The sequence below is a fragment of the Copadichromis virginalis genome, linkage group LG10 (assembly GCF_057382275.1).
Source record: "Copadichromis virginalis isolate Kocher_CV1m ecotype Utaka linkage group LG10, C_Virginalis_male_GT1.1, whole genome shotgun sequence".
Taxonomy (NCBI): domain Eukaryota; kingdom Metazoa; phylum Chordata; class Actinopteri; order Cichliformes; family Cichlidae; genus Copadichromis; species Copadichromis virginalis.
The window spans coordinates 14,906,026-14,926,424 of NC_140627.1; the positions used below are offsets into that span (position 1 = coordinate 14,906,026).

General features: G+C 41.8%; 1 protein-coding gene across 2 annotated transcripts in view; it reads left to right on the forward strand.

Moving 5' to 3' along the window:
* Positions 1 to 278: 278 nt before the first annotated feature.
* Positions 279 to 20,399, forward strand: part of zbtb20 (zinc finger and BTB domain containing 20) — a 32,874-nt gene continuing 12,753 nt past the window's right edge. Inside the window, exons 1-3 of one of the 2 annotated variants that reach the window (XM_085470094.1) lie at positions 279 to 531; positions 16,193 to 16,337; positions 17,589 to 19,094. In XM_085470094.1, the coding sequence (XP_085326220.1) occupies positions 17,609 to 19,094 (1,486 nt within the window). In that variant the 5' untranslated portion in view covers positions 279 to 531; positions 16,193 to 16,337; positions 17,589 to 17,608. The remainder of the gene's footprint in view (positions 532 to 16,192; positions 16,338 to 17,588; positions 19,095 to 20,399) is intronic. The other variant, XM_085470095.1, reaches the window with a different exon arrangement.

The following is a 20,399-nucleotide window of genomic DNA, read 5'->3' on the forward strand; positions in this document are numbered from 1 at the left end:
TGCTGCTGCTTAGGCAGTGGCAAATGAGTAGGTTGAGCGCTATTAGCCCGCTACAACTACTATTACTACAACTCCTACCACTTCCAGAGAGCCATAATGGAGCCGGTTTGACCGTCCCACCGCGCTCCCTGCGATTGGGGCGCAATAATGTTGACGGATTTCTGATCCAACCCAAGACAGTGCACTGTTCTTCCAATAGCAGCTTTAAGTGAAAAGGCGTGCCTGCCCGTTCACTCCCCCCCCCCCCTCCCTCCTCCTCCTCCACCACCACCCCTCAAAGTACTCGATGTATAGTTAAAAAATGGGAGGGCACACTTGAACCGAGCTGCTCTATGAAGGTAGGCTGCAGCGTGTGTTTATTGATGAGATGAAAAGAAGATGGAAGTGAGAAATGAAACAAAGTAAGGGAACATATTAAAAGAAGAAGGAAAAAAAAGACATTAACTCAGCGCGCTTCGTCAGGGGGGGGAACGCCGTGGAAACGCTGTCGCCACTTTTTTTTTCTTCTTGTGAACGAGCTTCGAAGTGCAGGTAAGAAATTGAGAGAAAAGTAGGAAAAGGGATGGGTCTTTACAACATCTCTGCCGCTATTATTAGAGAGAGAGGGAGCGGGAGAGAGAGAGAAGGGGGGGAATACAAGGAATGTCCTCTATCGGGGATTAAAACATGCTCGCTGACTTTCGGGTGAAATGCATGAAAATGCCACTCACTTCCCATGTAGTTGTGGCTGGCTTTACCAGCCCCCCCAGAAATCTCCGCAAACATTGGAAACTTCATTCTTTGGAGGGTCACGAACGTTCAATAAACGTGATGCCAGCGTCCGAAATGTAGCCTAATGAAACGAGCCCCTTGCGTTAGATTAGAGGAGGAAGGGGTGGTGGTGGTAGGGTAGGTAGGTAGGTAGGGGTGAGGGTATTCAGTTTTGGCTGCCAGGGGGTTTTGTTGTCCATCTATATTCGACTACCAAAAAACGCGCTGCCCTGGCGTGACGCAAGTTTGCCATCTGTCATTATTCTGACTGTGCCCCCTTTACTTTTAGATTTACCCGTGAGCCGGACAGTGGAGAGGTGGTGGTGGTTGTGGTGGTGGTGGTGGGGGGGACACTTGAGAACAATACTACTCCGGTCAAAGTGTGTTCACAGGTCTGTTTCTCTCAATCAGCGAAAGCCTGAGCGATGCTCGCGGGCTGCCTGCTCACATTTTACACACTGTGAGCCCGGAACAACTGTGGCAGGCGACGTGCGCATTTGGCTTTTAGGTCAGTTATTTGAGTCAGAGGAAACACGTTTCCTTATTGCATTTTTTTCCTTCTTCTTCTCCTTCCTACCGCTCTTATATACTCTCACTAGAAAACTGTCTTAAATGCATTTCAGTTTGTTAAACTTACCGGGAGAGGTGGTTGGTTTTTTTTGGGGTTTTTTTTTTTTGGTTTTTTTGTGCACGCGTGAAATCTATCCTTGGAGCGAAGCGGCTCACACTGAGACAGATGTCTAGCCTACATTTTTTTGTGAATTAATATCATTACGCCGTTGCATTTATGAGATGGGGTTACGTTCAGATGTGCTCAGCAGGCGAGGGGAGGCTGGCTAATATTGTGTCTGTAGGTAAAGCAATACTGCAGGTCCAGTTTCTGGGATAAATAAGAACTGGATCTGGTGGGACTCTTTTGGTCTGGATTTTGGTGCCATGTTTCTCCCAAAAATAAAAGCTCACTTTAAACTGTCGCAATCGCTCCCTCCCCCCACGTTTTAAATTCATACCCTACAGTAGATTAAAAAAAAAATGTTTACCATGTGAGGCTGGCCTAGATACGAAGCCATGCTCTGGTGTAATTAAAGTTGCAAGAGAGGCTCTCTGTGTTCCTTTTGAGACATTTTGTTGCAAAATATTAATGGGCAACTCGTGATTCCTTCGCTCTTCCTTGTTACATGGCAGCACAGCGGCGCTTCGCCTCTTGATTAAAGTCAAAATATGTGTATTGTTTGCGCAATTAAAAAAAATTAAATATATATATATATATAGATGCGTGCATATGTGTGTATATAGATTAATATACGCGGATGAATTTACTGAAAGGGCCACAGAGAGTTCATCCCGAGCAACATGTCAGTCTTGCTCTCTCCGTGCTCGATCGCGAGCGTGCGCGCGTGTGACTGAGAGATGGACAGGGGCAGAGAGCGTGCGTGTATGCGTGTGTGTGCGTGCATGCGTGTGTGTGTGTGGCAAACAGATGTTGTCCCAAAGCGCTCGGCTTTGTCAGATAAAGAGAGTAATACGGCGTGTCCTTGTGTCTAACGCGAGCGCCGCTGATAGGTTTCTATAATACAGCACGTTCCGTGTCTGATTAATAGCCACACACCCGGCTGGAGCCCGGGAGTTGTTCCCAGCTATAAAGCTTTGCGTCAACGCATTAGTCATGTCACAGGTTGGTGTTGGTTTGGTCAGTGAATAGCCCCAAACAAGAGACCGGTCCCGGGTTTGACAGGCACGAGAGAAACGCCGCGTCCACGTCCTTAAAGCGCAGACTCGATCTGTGGATGTGCACCTGTGTGTGTGTGTCAGAGCGTGTGTAGGTTTTTTTCTTTCTTTCTCTCTTCCATTTTTTTTTTTTTTTTTTTTACGATTCTGCGTTTGCCTCTGTTTTTTTTTTTTTTTTTTTTTTTTCACTTTTGTTGTGATCACTTCCTCCTGCCCGCCTTCATTCAGAATATGCCTCCACAACGTAAACGACTTGCTTGTCTATAGGCTCGGTTACGTAATTGGTGGCAGCACTGGATCGTTTGTTTTCTGAATGGACACATTTGGAAAACACGGAGCTGAGCGTGCAGCATGTTTGTAGGAGAAATGCAACATTTCCTTCACCCCCTCCACACACCCACCCACCCCACCCTCCTCCCCTCTCCTTGATGTGAGACTTCAGCCAGGCATAATTGCAATTCTGTCCCATGAATTAGAGCACGCTGATTTGACAGGTTGCATGTGGGTGAGGAAATAATGAGAAAGTAAAAATTATATTGTCACAATGTGTACACTGAATTGAACGCCCTTCATCTGAAAAGAAACTCAAAAATTATAGTAACCCCCCCCCCCAAAATAAAAAGGCGTAGCACCTGCATTTGTGGACATTTTATTGTTTTGATGAATTGGAGGGTACTTGTCTTGGCTGTAAGTGAGCTCTCGCCATGGCTTGATGTCAAAAACTCTTGTTTTATCACCACAGAGGTGTACAGGAGCTGCTGAGCGAGGGTAAGCCATTATGTGCTTTGGGAGTGTTTGTAGTCCGTGGATCAGGTGCCCGGTTTCATCTCAGTTAAGTCAGGAACGGGTATTTACATGTATAAATTCCACACACATTAATATTCACAGGGTTTGAGCCATCGCCATTTGCCCACTTTCTGTGTCACGGCTCAAACCCACCCATGACTAATGAATATTTAAGAGTACGTCTGCACATCAAGGAAAGTGGTTATTGTGTGAGGAAACCCAGCAGATAAACTCTACACCTATACTCACATGGAAGAAAGAGGCTGTGTGTGAGTGTGTGTGTGTGGAAGGGGTGGGGGGTGATCAGTTAATCCACATGCGGCAATCAATCCCAATTTTCTTTTGGCTTCAGCATCCTTCACTCGTCCGCTGTAGCTTGTCACCGTCTCTTCACATTTGCCAGTTTATTATTATTGACCAGAAAACTGGCGCAATGTGTGCCCAGCATTCAGGTTTGAAGTGTTTTTGACTGATTTAGTCACGCTTTCACACATTTTCTCCCACCTGATTATTTGGGTTTACTCAAGTGAAAATGTGTAAGGGTACCATGCTGTACTAATGTAATAAGTGCTTCTTTGTAAGACACATATAACCAGGAAAAAAAAAAACAATCATCTTGTACTGTACATGGACGCAGATGGTAGGTCAGATTTCCAAAAAATAAAAAATAAAAAAATAAATAAGTGAAATAAGGCACTGATGCCCAAAAAGACAAGATAGAGACATCTTTCTGAAGCCTCCGCAGTGCTTCATTGGTTGTTGGTATTCCCACGCCATTCAGCTATCTTCACCAGGCTGTTACCAGGTAAGCGTGGTGGTCCCGAACTTACATGATTATATTTATAAATATTTGAAAGGATCATATTGTTGCAGTGCAGTTGCCCTGAAATGTTTTTTTTGGCCTTGGGAGCTACACTATGTAGTGAAACGGACTGGAGAGGTGTGGGAGGGCGTGTAGCGCTGGTCATGAGAGGAATTCACCTCGCTCGTTCTGCCATGTGTACTCTGTATTTATAATTTTATTTTGGAAAGTCTACATTTGGCTGAAAATTCTGGCATGTGCTGGCAATACAACGGCAAAGAAACGAACCAAATAAAATTCCTCCTCGCGGTAATGGCGAGCCTTTACAGATGAAGTAAAATCAATAGCTAAAATTTCAAGTCAGGTCTTTACCATCGTATGACAGCAGACTTGCACTTGAGTCCATTGTGGCACTTTGTCTGGCTCAGTTGAACATATTTGGCAGCCATTTTGGGAATGCAGCAGAGATCCATCGATATAACAAGCCACTTTGTGGATTGCATCCAGAATGTCACAGTGCTTGTTAACTGCTTGGCCTTTTTGTCTCAGGCAGAGTTTATCTTTTCCCAGCTTTTTATTTTTTTTCCCCCTCCCTGTATGATACTCGTTAGATGAATATTCCCCCCTTTGGAGTAAGGCTCATCTTTGATGTGATTGCCAACAGAGACTGTTTTCAGGTGCACATCTTAAAGTTAATAAGTCTTGTAATTAACTACAGAGTAGCCTTTAAGCCTTTAATAGACTTTAAGCTTCAGGATTTGGTTTTGTTTAAGAAGAATGAATAAAGTTTCTCACCTTCTGTTTATTGGTAAGACTCCTGTTTTACAGCATTTGCAGCTGTAACGCAACATTTGAGTCCCTAGCTGCCATGGTAACCCCCCAAAAAACTCAGGTGCCTCTAAAGTATCAGTGATTAAATTATTTTCCATTTCTATTTTCCTTGTATCCCTTGATCCTAGTAAAATATAATGATAGTTCTTCCTTGCTGGATCGTTGGATTACGCTTTGCAAACTAGAAATTGTTGGCAGGCTAGCTACCTCCTGGCTAACTGGCTTGGATCCTTCTACCCACAAATCACCCTTTCCACACATTACATGCTTCTCTTTATATTACATTATTTTTATCCCTGAATATACAAATCAATCACAAAACCTATTGACAATCTGCACAGGTTGCCTTTGTCAGTAAGGAATGAATTTCCCCGTTAGCTGCATAATGCAACACAAAACCACTGTTACAGTGTGTTATGGGGATTTCCTTCCAGCAATAAAGCAAGGACTGAACACAAAATCACTTGTTTAAAGGGAGGAAAATTGTGTTTTGTTATTGAAGATGTGGAGAAGAAAGCATAAAAAATATTTTGGAATCAACTGAGAGGCTTTTATTTATTTTTTAAAAAGAAACCCAATCAGGGTATATTATCCATAAATAATATTTCAGGAATATTTACAGCTCCAGACTTTTTCTTCTCCTTCTTTTAAAATTCATTGAGTTGTTTTTTTGTCTTGTTTTTTTTAATATGTGCCCTTTTAGATCAGAACTTTTATTAAACCTTAACTGAACCTGGTGTGACTATAAGATCGTGCAGCATAAAAACTTTATGACGCGTTTTTCAGTTTTCAAAGGACTTTTGTTTTGGAATCTTCCCTCCCTGCAAGTATCACAGGAATGCGTAATGAAAGCACAAATTGAGCCTGAATAAGTATTTGCCAGTGTTACAGCCGGTCGTCAGTAAGCTTTTGTTCGGCTATAAAACTTTATAAAGTCTCATGAAACCCGCTTACTATCCTTACTTCCTGCATAGCTTCATAGTATATGGTTTTAGATTTGAATGTTTACTTTCTCCAAAATAAAGCAAAATCTAAAAGGAGCGTCCCACAGGGGAGAAACTCATCACACACTTGCCGTCGGATAAGAAGGTTTTATTTTAATGTTTACACATGAGCTTGGTACAGGACCAGAATTAATATTAGCCTGCTCACACGATAAGAAATATGTTTATTAGTCTTAAGATTTATTTTTTTTAAATTTTGTCATTTAAAGTGCAATGCCAGCTGCTTTGTTTTCGCAGTTGCGGTCTCCTTGTGTCACATGTATACAGTATATACATTACAAACACGGTGGGTATGATCATGTGTTTCCATTACACTCTCTTGGTTCATGCAGTTGTTATCAAAGCTTTTATATTTGTGCTGCAGGAGCCAAATCTCATGTAAGAACTTGATCAGAAGTTATTTCACAACAATTTCACAACGGAAGAGTTTCTTTTTTTTTCTTCCTTTATTGAAGATGTTTAAACTTCTTTAGAACTCATTTTAATAACGTGTCTTAGAAACATTTATTTTGTCGGTCGCATGGAAGGAGCATTTAAACCTAATTAATGTTCTTTCTCTTTAAACACACAAGCAGGCCTAGGTATTCAACTGATGTGAAAAATGTATCCTGGATTCTAATAGCAAAGTTGTATGTTTGCCAAGGTGCATATGTGTCCTCAGTTCACCCTGCTACCCATATGGTTTTCTACAAGTCATGGTGAGCTCACTGCCTAGCTGAAGGGGAGAGTATCTAAAGAGAGTATGAGAAAACTGCAAAGAGCAGTAGTGTCCTTTGTAAGTTTTTCAGCTTTTCACAATAAATATAAGCGCTGTAAGTTCCCGGCTTCATTCTTGGCATCGAGGAGACTTTTTAAGCCTCATTCCACTAAACTGTACTCACACCAGCCAAAATGTTAAGATTGTGCACACTCTCGCTCGAGGTACATTGGTATGCACTGTGCTTTGGGTAAACTAAGGGGGAATTATTTTATTTACACAATAGTATTTGTGTTGTGGTTTTATCAAATATTACGTTTGCTGAAACCTTAGAGTATTTTCACATAATCTAAAACTGTATTTTCTTTCTTTTTTTATTGAGAAAGTCATTAGTTGGTTTTTTTTTTTCTCGTCTTTTCTTTTTTTAAATACAGCCTTAGGAAATCACTGTTAGGTATTTTTCTTATTGAAAGAAAATCTTTAACAAGGGAATTTTTCTCTTGCATTTTCATCTTGAAAAGGCATATCTGTTCTTATACCATCCATGTTATTTATTGCCCTGAATTGTATCTATATCAAGACACGTTTAGGTTTGAAGAGTCTGAAAATAATAGTTAATTTGTCTAACAGCTTCTTGTTTTAATGAATAGTAAAGTATAGATTGTCTTTTTTTATTATTATTATTAGGACTGTTGGTTTAGGTGACAAAGAAAATGCATGCCTATCCTGTTCAATGACAACCAGATGGCAAGGCAAATGTTCAGTTTTATCCGAGTTGCCAGGTTTGTTGACAATAAGTTTGACATTTATCAAGTGACCCAGTGGGATCGTTCTAGTGACGTTCGTAACACCTGCATTACTTTTTTATTGTAGATGCAGTCCATGTGTCTCCATGAGATAGTTGGGCGGCTTGAAATCCAATGCAATGGTTGCTGGTTGTGGCAGCAGTGGGACGCTGCACGTGAAAACGTCCATACATGACCTTGTGGCAGCTGCTATGTAAACTCACTTTAAGCTCTTTTTAAAATTTTTTTTCTGTGAACAGATTAAACAACATGAATCCAATTTAGAGTCTTTCACTAGAGTGAGCTGTTCTGCTGGCTAGTGTCTAAACAATCATTCATTCATTCACAAAGCATGTTTCTTATTCCCACTTCTCTTTAGGCTCAGTTCCAACATGCATTTATAGGAAGGAAGGTCACACAAATAGACAAAGACACACATAGCTATTGTACGTACCCTGTTAACTTCACCTAACACAGTCACATGACCAGGAATAAAGGCATATGCATTCCTGAGCCTCTCCATCAAACCGTGGCACCACAAATGACTTAGAAGTGGCACATTTGTTTCATGACCTGCCGAAAATACTCACAGGCCTGTGGCACGATCTTTATAGTAATATTACCAGAAACAGCTGATCAGCTTAGGTTACACTCTGGGGCTTATGAGCTATAGATTGTTAGCATCAACGATAATAATTCTGCTGCATTCAAAAGACCACACTGACCAACAATTCATGAGCATTAGCAAGGCCAAAGGGCCAGAGGATTATCATAAACGGAGCTGATATTATTGGCGCTTTGTGCTGAGGTGACCCTGTGGTCTCTCTGCTTTTTTTTTTTTTTGCATTAAAACAGATCAGAGAGGACAACCTGGGCTACACTAAAATGCACAAGGAACAATAGGAAGTGTAGCAATGGTGAACACGCAAATATCTTGTTGTGTTGACGGTGACACATTGCACAGCAACAAACAACGCAAGCCATGTAAGGTAATGGAAATTCGTTACAAAGCAAGTGCGGTTTGCTCTGTAATTACAAATTACAGCATTGTACAGCTCCACCAGTTGTTGTCTTTGGAAAACATAAGGAAGTCCAGTAAGAAACGCAACATTGTCAGCATCACTTAAACGCCTTTTAAATCAATTTCCCTACTTTAAATATGATCGATCTTGGAGAAGACTTCACTGCTAATGGCATTTTTTTGTTTTTTTGGGCACCAACAAAGCAAACAGGAAATGGAAAGACCATAAATTAATGAGCGTGTTAACAGCTAACACATCGGGTGGTAAAAATCTATTTTAAAAAAACAGCCAAACAGCTACCATCAGCTCATCTGACATCATTTTAAAAACATATAGTCATCCTCACAGTCACACAAGGACACAAGAAGTTGTTATGTATATGCAACCTCTGATATGCTATAGAACTTGTATAACCACACTAACTGGTGTTGCTTACATAGTTTTTCCTGATGTAATTGCTAGGAAAACAACAAGCACAAACAACAGACTTTCCAGGCAATGCATAGACCCATTTTGAGATTAGACTGTCCAAAGGTTTGACACTAAATTGGACTGTGTTAGTAGAAGCCTTACATGTGATTCCCATGAAGCTCATAAGCTTTGTTTGGTCACATGTCCAAGTTTGCATATTTTTCTTTAAACTTCTCCATTTACTCCTTTGTTTCCTCCAAAAGGTGTATTTACTGAGTAAGAGGGTGTGGCTTACAGTGTTGGCAGTAGTTTCTTAAAATGTACTCATCATAAATGCCCGACGAGAGCTGATTTCCTCTTTACATGAATGATCTTATTGTCCTTATGCGAGCGCCGTTTCCACGAGGGACCGATGACTTATCTGTACTTTGAGTGTGCTGCTGTGAAATTTCAGTCAGCTCAAATGTCTAAATAACATCTAGAGATTAACACAAGGCCGAAAGAGTGGAAATCTTTAGTTTTTGGCCTTTCCCTGAGCGCTTGTGAAATCCTGTAGTTGGCTTGCTTAACAAGTTAATCTCGCAACACGCTATTGTATGGATGAAATTTCATAATGTGGTTAGATTGCCACCCCTTGATGGATTACCAGAAAACCTTACCTATGTGCCAATTTTTGTTTAAGTCATTAGCTCTAAATCACATTGCTCAGCCTGCAGACCAATGGATCAGACCAGCGCTTGGTCAAAGCGTGTTTAGGGCACGGTTGTGGTCGGCAGTGTTTCAGTGCGTCAGCATTGCACTTTTAGATGGGTCATATGTCAAATGATCTGATGAGACATATATAATCATCTGTATTTACTACACAACAGCTTGCCAAACTAAAAATAAACTAAACACTGCTAACATCCATATGGCTTCAAATAAGGACAGCATGCTTCCATTAAGTCTTCTGGATTTACCATCTTATTCACATAATGAGAAAAATCTGTGTTTGAAGACATCATATTGAAGATATCACCAGTTCACCTGAATAATGAGTCAGTTTTATTTCATCCCAATGCCATTTGTATTTTTGTAACCGTAGCTACAGGCTGAAGAAATATGTTGCATCATGAAACTATTTTTTCTTTTGCAATGACCATTTTTCTCTTTTTTCTCCTGCTAGCATGTTAGCAGTTTTGTACCATGTCTTTTTTAAATGGCAAACATTGTGCTTGTGCTTGCCAGAGAGAGAGGGTAGGCTGCTGACCCTTGAAGCAAAAGCAGCTAGCGGAGCAGCTGACCTGCTTAAAGCACCCTTGTGCATTTGTGAAAGTTCAGCTCTGTGCTGGACCATCACCGCGCTGGCTCGTGCACCCTTGTGCAGCTGCTGTGAAACCTCATGGTACACAACTTCTGAAGTTGCTGACTATTCCACGCACGCACGGTCGAGTAGTGATTTAAAGTCACTGCTAGCAGTTAAATCATTAGTCAGGTTAACTTAAAGGTTTAAATTTTACAGAGCAAAGTGCCATTGTGGAGGCACTAACCATGACTGATGAAAGAAGGCTTTACTGTTTAACCACAGCACGTATGTGTGCTGTCTTTGAGAGGCAGGACACCTTGAAAGCGCTGCATGTGAAACCCGGCTTTACATAAAACTTATGCGAGCATCTTTTTTTCTGTTTTTCTAGCTCTAAATACAGATGAGACTGTGGTTTCATTTTGTTTGGCCTCGCTATAGTGACAAACATAGTGTACTCTTAACCCTAAACACATTCAGAGCCTGCTTTGTTCGTTATTGTGTTAGAGCTGCGCGCTTCTTCACAAAGGTCCCGCACAGTCCCCTCGAAATTCAGCACAAACGCCTGTTTTTTCCCCCTTGTTTACATCTCAAGGATAGAAAGTCAGGAGATGCTTTATTTTCTTTGAAGATACAAAACTGTTCCTCATAACTACACAGTCCAATTTTTGAGAATAGAAATATGAATAGAGGCATACACACTGATATTTCTTGATGAGCTGAATGTATTAACTGCTCTTTATCATGATACACTAGTAATAGACAGAGAGGTCCTATATGAGCAGCTGTGTAGGTTCGTGAAGATCTCTTAATGGCCTGTGAGGTCCTTTTTTGGAGAGGCAAAATGTCCTTGACGTGTGTAGTAGCTGTAGAGAGGCAGTTGCATTGGACACTTGTGCCTAAATGATAACTCTTGAATTTAGCATTATCTGCTTCGGGGGTTAGAGGTGTTTTGGAGACTATCATATGAGTAGTCAGATGGTTCTTTATGGTCAAATGCTCATTAACAAAAGCAGAGCCATTTACCAATTCTGAGATTTTTTTTCTTTTCTGTTCCATCACCAAAGTGACTGCCGTCTTTAATTTTAATGGCCGTAAGCCAGCAGTGGCTGTTTGTCCCCCTCCCACCTCCCCCACTCCCCACCCCATCCTCTTCATAAAATACAGTATGAACAAAAAAAATACTGATAGCACTAATTCACAAGTGTTTGTGTGGACTTTGTGTGAAAAAAAAGTATATTAGAAGTAGATTATCCTCCCATCTGTAAGTGTACAATGGATCTGCTATGGATAACGGGTGGCGGTGGGTGTGTTTTTGACAGAAAGTGACGAAGTTGAACAAGCTGTCCTGTCAAAAAATACTTTAACTGTCCTCCACTTGAATTGCAGTGTTTATTGTTATTTATGTGCTAGAGGAATTTATTTGAAAGCCGCACATCCTGTCACATTGAGTGGCTTTCTGTTGGGCTGAATATGTTAACACATTAATATGCTGCGCTACTGGAGACATTTCAGTGGAACTAAAGATTCGCGGCGTGATTAAATTAAGGGGACCGTAAAGAGTTAACAGTGGCTGCAGTTAGCGTATGATGCACACAAATGCATGAACACAATACAGTCATTGAAGCAATTTCAACTGAAGAGAGGCTATAACATTATAGTGGTGTAATTACTTTACAATGCTTTGACCAAGAAGGAAGGAATTTGAGAAAGGAAAAGTGTTGTAAATTTAGATATTTTCATGTTTTGAAACCGTTCCTGGTCTTGAGTTTAAAATCGAAAGTACCGTTTTGAAGGAGGGATCTCTGGTACGCCTCCGTTTTGAGGTGAAATGGCAGTTCAAAGTTCAAAAGGCGTTTCATGTTTCATAATAATAGTTGCGTATCGAGTCTATTTTAAACACGCTATAATTATCAATGATTTGCACTCGAAATCATTCAAACTATTTCACCGGTTCTGACATGTCGCGCCGTACAGTTTCAGTCCAGGGAGAAGTAGAAATTGGAAGGAAAAAAAAAAATGTTGTGTGAAAAATCTTGGCTCAACTTGTCAACAGTCTCCGTGTGCTTGTTGATGATTTTCAGTGACTGCAATAAAGCCAAATCAATTAAATCCTGAGACTGAGGATGTGGTTTTTCTGCAGCTTTTCTTGGAGTGTATGGGAGTTGGGCGCATTACTTACCTGTTAAGTGCTCAAAGGTAACGAGAGAAACGCAGCGCTCCAAATTGTTCCGATTTAATTAGCTGACACAGCTGTCGTTGGCCAGACTTTTTCATTTATTTCTTTTTTCAAAGCGTGCAGCGGCAAAATAGTACTGGCTAACGTTTGATTTTTAAGTTTGAGGCGTTAACTGATGACGCCGAGTTGCGTGTGCGCACCCATTTTGTCAAAGAAGTGAGCTGAACGCACTCTGTCTTTAACAAACGCGCCCCCTTCACTTACCTCACGAATATTGCTTCATTCCCCCCCACCCCAGTGTTCTGGCTACATATTTACATTGTGAACAGAATTACATTAGATCCCATATCCAAAACGTACTATTACAGCCTGATTTCTGGCAGTTTATATGCTAATGTGCTTGGATGATTGAAATTAATAATTACAACGTCGGACGGTGATTGTTAAGCAGCGGAGGTTTTAGACAGACTTACTGTTAATAAGGTGTAACACAAAAACACTCTCGATAAGTGCAGATCTGCATCACATCCATCAAGATGCTACGTGCGCGTGCATGGACATGAGCTTTTTCATCATGCCCCGCGGCCCTTTTGTCTCTACACTGAATCGTACCAAGGGCCTTGAATGTATGCTTGTAGTGTGTGTTGTAAGCAGTATTTGCATATTCAAGATGTACATTATTCAAATGGCTGATACTGCTCCTTTCATAACCATGCCTCTTATGTCTGTTCTCAACCCCATCCCCCATTCTCACCATTCTAACCCCCCTCACACCCACCCCAAAACCCTCACACCCCACCCCACCTTGATTAACTAATGTCCAATTCGGTGCAGCGTGTTCCACGAGCTCGCCTCCTCACGCAGTCAGCTGATTAACCTGGAGCCTGCCTGGTGAAGTTGCAACCCTCGTCTTCCCGTCTTAATTCCTCCTTTTTTTTTTTCCCTTTTTTTTTTTTAATGCCCCCTTCTTCCTCCTCCTCCTCCACCCCTCCCTAGTCTTTGTTGTGGCGGCAGCAGCAGAGCATGCGTTGCATTGGCGGTCTGAAGCATTGTGTCTGATTTCCAGCAGACAAACTGACCTCTGGGGATTTATTGACAGCAAACTCCACAGAGGCAGACACAGAGCTGGGGGCATGGAGGCAGCCAGAGAGTGGGGGGGGGGGGGGGGGGGGGTGTTGGAGAAGGTTTGCAAGGAGAGAGGAGGGAGGAAGAAGAGTGGGGGCATAGACGGATGGAGAGATAGACGGGTAGGAAGGGAAGACGGGGATAGGTTCAACGTGATGAAACAGGAAACAGGTAGAGGCGCAGAAAGAAAGAAACCAATATGGGGGAGGTGGGGTACGAATGCTGAATTTAGTTTGATTTAAATTTTTTTCCTCCCCATGGAGTATTAGCAAGTGAAAGAAAATGGCCGCCTCCTACAAGGATCTAATTAATTTTGAAGGATCATCAGCCCCTTTAGTCCAAGGCAGGGTACAGGAGGGAGGGAGGGAGACAGACCCCTGGGCTGATTAGAATTCACTGCAGGTAGGCGCTGGCTGCTGCTCACCCACTGTGTCACGGCTAAAATGGAATCACTGTTGTGAGTGGCAGTCTGGGCAACTGAAGCCCGCTTCCCTTGGCCTACTCCTTTGTTGCCAGCGTTCACCTCAGTTTCCCCATTAGGCAGGTGGATTTACATGTCTGGACTGGTAGAAGCAACATATATGTGCGCAATGTCGAGCAGTAGCCACAAAACCCAACCATGGCACCTGGATAACATTTGCATGTCAAGCTAACCCCAGCAGGAAAAAGGAAAAAAAGTCAAATATTTGACATTATAATGGATAAAGAAATTTGACATGTGGGTGTGCGGTCTAGTAAAAAACAGTGGTCTCGCTATTGTTTTTTAGGTGGTGAAACAATATATATATATATATATATGTATGAGGGGGTTTCCTTTGACTTTGTCAGTCAGGATTATTTAAGGAGGGGTTCATTCACACGCAACAGGTCGCAGTTATACATAGTTTCTAACTTAGCAGCTACGCCAGCGCTCAGTTTAGACTTATATAAATATATATATATTTATAGTAAACCATCTGTATGTGTTATTTTAGGTCACTCACATAACTTTATAGTGAATAGAAAATGGCTAAAGTTATATTTCATATGTAGGAGGTTCATTTTATAATAATTTTTTTTTTTATCCAGATCAAAACTGAAAAACAACCAACTGTTTGCGTTTGGTTGAAAGCATGATCCATCTGAGTATTGTGTGATCACCATCTGCTCCTAAACATGTTATTACATGCCTATATCTAATCATCAAATTTGTAAGTTGTTACGAACATGTCTGGAAAACAAGCACTGAGCGTCCCACAGAGTGCGGCGCTCCTCGAAGGGAGGCCCGAGACCCAAGCAGTCCGTCAACTCAGCCATTTCTACTCAGTTACACTTTAACTGTACTTTTTCAGCCCAGATTTTCTGCTTCAGCGTGCTCAATTATAATGACAATGATCATCTTCGGGCCACATTTACACATTAACGTGTGTCTGTTACCTTGGCATAGAAGAGCAGAACCGAATGCAGCCAATGATCCTTCCACACGAGTGTGTAAGGAAAAAAAAAAAAAAAAAAGGGAGGTCACTGCTTAAAATCTCATAGTTTCTGTAGGCAGGCTTTACTTCAGTGTCTCAAAGTAGGTGTGCTGTTGGAAAGTACTCGAGAGCCGTAAAAGAATAATTTGCTCCAACATTAATGCGCACGTCTGGTCAAATCCTGGCCCTGTTCTGTTCATTCAGCAGCACAGAGTAGTTAGTGGCGTTTTACAGAGCACTTCATGTTCCTGTTGTAGCAAGCGTGGCTGCTGCTGAACGTCTTTTACAAAAGAAAAAAAAATTGAGTGTCAGAAATATCATCCACCCTCAAATTAATGATAAATATTCACATCCAAACATGCCGTGAAAATTTCCAGGTACTTTAAAAGCTTCACTGGTTGCATTACCTGATGGCACTTTGGAACAATGTGGGTCTAATTTGTTTGGTGGAGGCATTTTTTCACCGATTCAATGCATTTTTTAAACCCCCCTTTTCCAGTTTCCCTGCTCTTGAACGATAGCACGAGTGTGCGACTTGAGTCTGATGAGTTTTATGTGATTTTGTGATTTTTTTTTTTGTCTTCTTTTTTGGGGTCAAACATTTGCATACATGCATTTGCATGTGTTTGTACAGTGTGAGAGCAGTTGTGTCAGACTTCCTTAGCATCACCAAAGCAGCTCATCACATGCTTAATGTTTTTGAATGCCTTTCTTGTGTTTTCAATGAAAGCTTTGTGTGTTTAATATTTGACTCTTTTCTATTATTACAGCTGAAAACGTTGCTTTACATCTGTGTGAGACATTGTGCCGTTTCATTTGTGGATTTGAAAATGACAAGGGGAACAGATACGCACACGCGCACACACACACACACACACACACACACACACACGGATGGTGAATATGACTGAGACCTTTTCCAAAATATTCAAACAAAAACAAAGCTCCTTACGAAAAAAAGTAGATCATTTTTTTCTTTGGAAGGGTGTGGTTTTATTGCCCAAAAGCTCAGGCAACTGTGTGCGTGGGTGTGTGGGTGTGTGTGTGTTTGTGTGTGCGGGGGGGGGGGGGAGCCAATACCAAAATTATTTTCAACCTTGATTTGTAGTTTTCAGTCATGTGAACTCACCGACGTCCATTCATCTTGCTTTTTAAAAACTCTTCACACATCTGTTGCAGCAGACACTCCTGCTAATGTGGCTCCTGGTTCATTAAGGGAGTGGCAGTATCGACGAGGCTGTATGTGGCATTAAGATTTGTCTTTGTCTTTTTCCCTCTCTCTCACTCTCACTCTCTCTCTCCCTCTGTCTCCCCCCCCCTCCAAACACTGTGGCAGAGCAACACATGATTTGGACAGAGAGGACTGACAGCCTTGCCTAGCACCAGGCCTCTGATCAGCCATCTCCACCAGCAAACTGAAGCTTGACCCGCACTTCATCACCAGCCACACAAGCATCTTCGTAACAAAACGTCATCTAACTGTGAGTACTATACTCCTTTCATTTTTTTAAAATAACGTATTCTTCCTTAACGTTTCATTCACTGAGCTGGGAATTAGCACTAAAGGGTTGTGTTGACACTTTTGTACTGCCTCTTGCAGTAATTTTTACCTAAATTCAACTTCACTGGTTAAAACAAAATCTAGTTTTTATCATTTGACCCCCCCAACATTAATTTTACTTCTACTCGCTATATAATAACATTTTAAATTATAAAGTGTTTCTTCAAACGTTCCCCTGTGTATTCAGCAGTAATTTGTTCGATTCTGCCTCATATTTTCATTAGCACTATTTTTTAAATAAATTAATTCACTGACAGATGAAGTGTAAAAACCAAAAAAAAAAAAAATCAGTATAATATTCCACTTGGTTTTGAAGGGCAATTTTCTTGGTTTCAGTACAAGTTGTGTTTAATGATCCTTCAAATAAGGTCAGCAGCTGTACTTTAAAGCAGAAATTATACTTAAGTATGTTTCTGTGCTTTCAAAGCAGTTGTAGAACAAAACAGACAATTCGTATACTTACTACCTTTCTCATTTTTATTCCTTCAGCTGAGGACATGGAAGAAAAGCACTTTCATTTATCTCTCACACTGATCAGCCGGGTCACGTTTTAGTGGATCCCTAGGATAGTTAGGAAGCGCCATCACAGTGAACACATGGCTAACAAAAGAGGCCTGTTTGTCCTTTAAGCCCAGTGCACCACCTAATGGTGTTCGGAGGAATTTCAGAAATACACACTGATAGAAACTTGGAGTAATTAGATGGGAACCATCTTAATTGTCCTTCAGTTTGGCGATGTGGAAGAAAAATGTAGCTCAGAAGCTGGAATTACTGGATTGTCTCCTAATACTATGAGACTGAACTGAAAGACCCCCCCCCTCAGAATGAACACATTTGTCTTATTGTTTTAGACATTCTCCAAAGAATTGTATTATTTTTATTATTTATAACAGGCAGTTGTATTGAATTCGTATTCAAACTGATTGCTGTGTCATGGTTGACGACATTTTTACACACAGTTTAGAAAGGCAATTTCCTTGAATGGATAAAGAGCTTCTTATCATATTGCCTTTGGTTATAACTGTTGTATTCCATTGTGCACGATTTTATTAATCCTAATTTATCAGCAACGCTGGGAACAATGACGATGTTTTGTTGTTACATGTGGGAAAAAAAAGTGCCGGGACTTTTAGTGTTGTGTTCAGTCAGGCATGTTGCTTCCTGCTTGCAGGTGACATCAGTTGCAAGGGGATGACCGAGCGCATTCATAACATCAATCTCCACAACTTCAGCAATTCTGTACTTGAGACCCTCAATGAGCAGCGCAACCGTGGGCACTTCTGTGACGTGACTGTTCGGATCCATGGAAGTATGCTGCGAGCTCACCGGTGCGTGCTGGCTGCTGGAAGCCCCTTCTTTCAGGACAAGCTGCTCTTGGGCTACAGCGACATTGAGATCCCTTCTGTGGTCTCGGTACAATCCATCCAAAAGCTGATAGACTTTATGTACAGTGGGATTCTGCGAGTGTCTCAATCAGAGGCTCTGCAGATCCTCACTGCTGCCAGCATCCTTCAGATTAAGACCGTCATTGATGAGTGCACACGGATCGTGTCCCAGAACGTGGGCCTGGCTGGTCCAGGGGGGTTCCCTGTTATACCGGGAGATTCTGGTCAGGAAACACCCCGCGGCACTCCAGAGTCTGGCACCTCTGGGCCCAGCAGTGACGCAGAGTCAGGTTATATGCAAGCAACATCACAGCAAAATGTGGATCGTGCATACACATCTCTGTACTCCTACCCTGGCCTGTCTCTGCAGAACGGCACCCGCGAGCGCTCCCTTTACATTAACCCTCTGTCGACGAATTACGATCCGAATCTTAGCACTCAGAAGGACCAGCAATCTCAAGATCCACCCTGGATGAACCGCATCCAGGAAAGATCTCAGCAGGTTGATCGCTTCATCTCCACAGCTGAGTCCACTCACTGCCGCAAGCAACCACGACCGGTACGCATACAAACAGGAGGCGTGAAAGTAAAGCAGGAAGAGGATGATGAGTACAGCTGCTATGAAACTATGGGGGACTGCCAGGACGACACTGACCAGATTGAGGGTGTAGAGAGTGAATCCAAGGTTGAAAGTTTTGACTCAGGGGTGAGCTCCTCCATTAGTACTGAGCCAGATACAATGGAGCAGCAGCCATACCTGACTGGCTTTAGCCGAGACGGTGGCGGGGAAGGAGTTCCAGTGCAGATAGAGGTCAATGACTCGTCCCCAGAGCAAGTGCAAAAGACAGAGGACGGGGACACATCCCACAGCACTAGTGATAGTAGCATGATGCATACCCTGCAAAACTCAGTCAAACTCAGCCCTTTGTCCCAGTACATGCGCCAGCCAGACACCAGCAATCTAAGGATGCCGCTCACCGTGACCAGCAATTCCCAAGTGATGGGCACTGCTGGAAGCACCTTCCTGCCCACACTCTTTCCTACACAGCCGGCTAGAGACCACAAGCCTTTCCTTTACCTTCCTGGCCAGCAGCAACCCCAGTTTGTGGCAGTGCCGCCCCCTGCAATGCCATCATTCCCCAACCCTATTTCGGTACCGCAATCGCCAGCTCAGCAGCAACAGGCTGCAGGAGGAATTGGTCAGGGGGAAAAGAAGCCCTATGAATGCACTCTCTGCAGTAAAACCTTTACTGCCAAACAGAACTACGTCAAACACATGTTTGTCCATACTGGTAAGCGAAAAATATTTTTAATCAGTTGAATTTTCTTAGTTAAGCAATAATAATTCATCACTTCTCTAGGTAATGCCTCCGCTTGTGAATGCTGAAAGCTTTTCGGTTCGCCACAGTCTTTTTCATCTGAAATTCATTCTGATTACGATGTTTCGTGACAGTACCCGAGCTCGCTAATCATAAACTATTCAGACAAATTTTGTTAGTGCAGGAGCAATATGCCAGTGCGGAAGAGCTGGAAAAATCCAAGGTTACCACACATGTGAGGTTGTAGTTTGTTCACACTGGGGAAACAACCAAATGAATACTGTACATATTGATATCTGATTTCCTGTCTTCGGTTTTCTGCAAAACATGTGGGTGTCATAGAAATGACTGTTTGAATGTAGGAACAAGTGTAGGTCAAGTTTAGATTAAAGCAGAAAAACGAGATCTCGACCATAAAAAGTGAACTTTTAGGTATTTGCAAAGTTACTCTTTAGAAAGTTCATCTTTACTATTTACATACAGTATAAATCAGTATGTAGATTTATGAGAGGCACTGTTGCACAAAGATAGTTGCCAAGTTCTAGCGTTGCACTGCACTGTGGATTGTAGTTCCAGTGTAAAGCTGAGGCCTGTCGACACATGTCTGTCATCTTATTGCTTCCAGCATAATAAATAATAAACCAGTACCCATCCTAGCAATTTAACTAAATTACTAACTGATGAAAAAACAGCCCAAATCGCATTCGTTAGGTCACGGTTGACTATTATCTTTGCCATCATTTCTGTTTAACTTGCAATGCCAGCAGAGTGCTTGTGCAGCACATCGTTTCACTGTGCACCGCTTTCCTCCAGCACTTAGAACCTTATCAATCACATGCTGTAGAAATCATCATCACAGAAAGAAAGAATAAAATATCGTATATAATTAGATGATCTTGTTAAAATTGCGTACTCAAATAGCCATTATTATTCATTACAATCCATCGCTTGGCCAGAACCACTTGTCATATGAAAGCTATTTGAAACTAAATTTCCTGTTTTACTCGCATAATTGTGAGCAGCAGAGTGATGACAGATTGAGAAGGAAAATAAATCAGCGATCGATTAATCCCCCTGGACTAGATCTGAACAAGTCGTGGCTGCCGATGATGGATCGCCTTTGTTAATCTCGTAAAAATTATATTTTTCAGAATCCACAAGGATGCCAGCGTGATTTAGTATAACATGCCGCTGCTGTCCATATGAGAATACATCTAACGCATACACAAGATAACATCTTTTGTTTGTTTATTAAGCAGGAGTTACAAAGTACCCCAG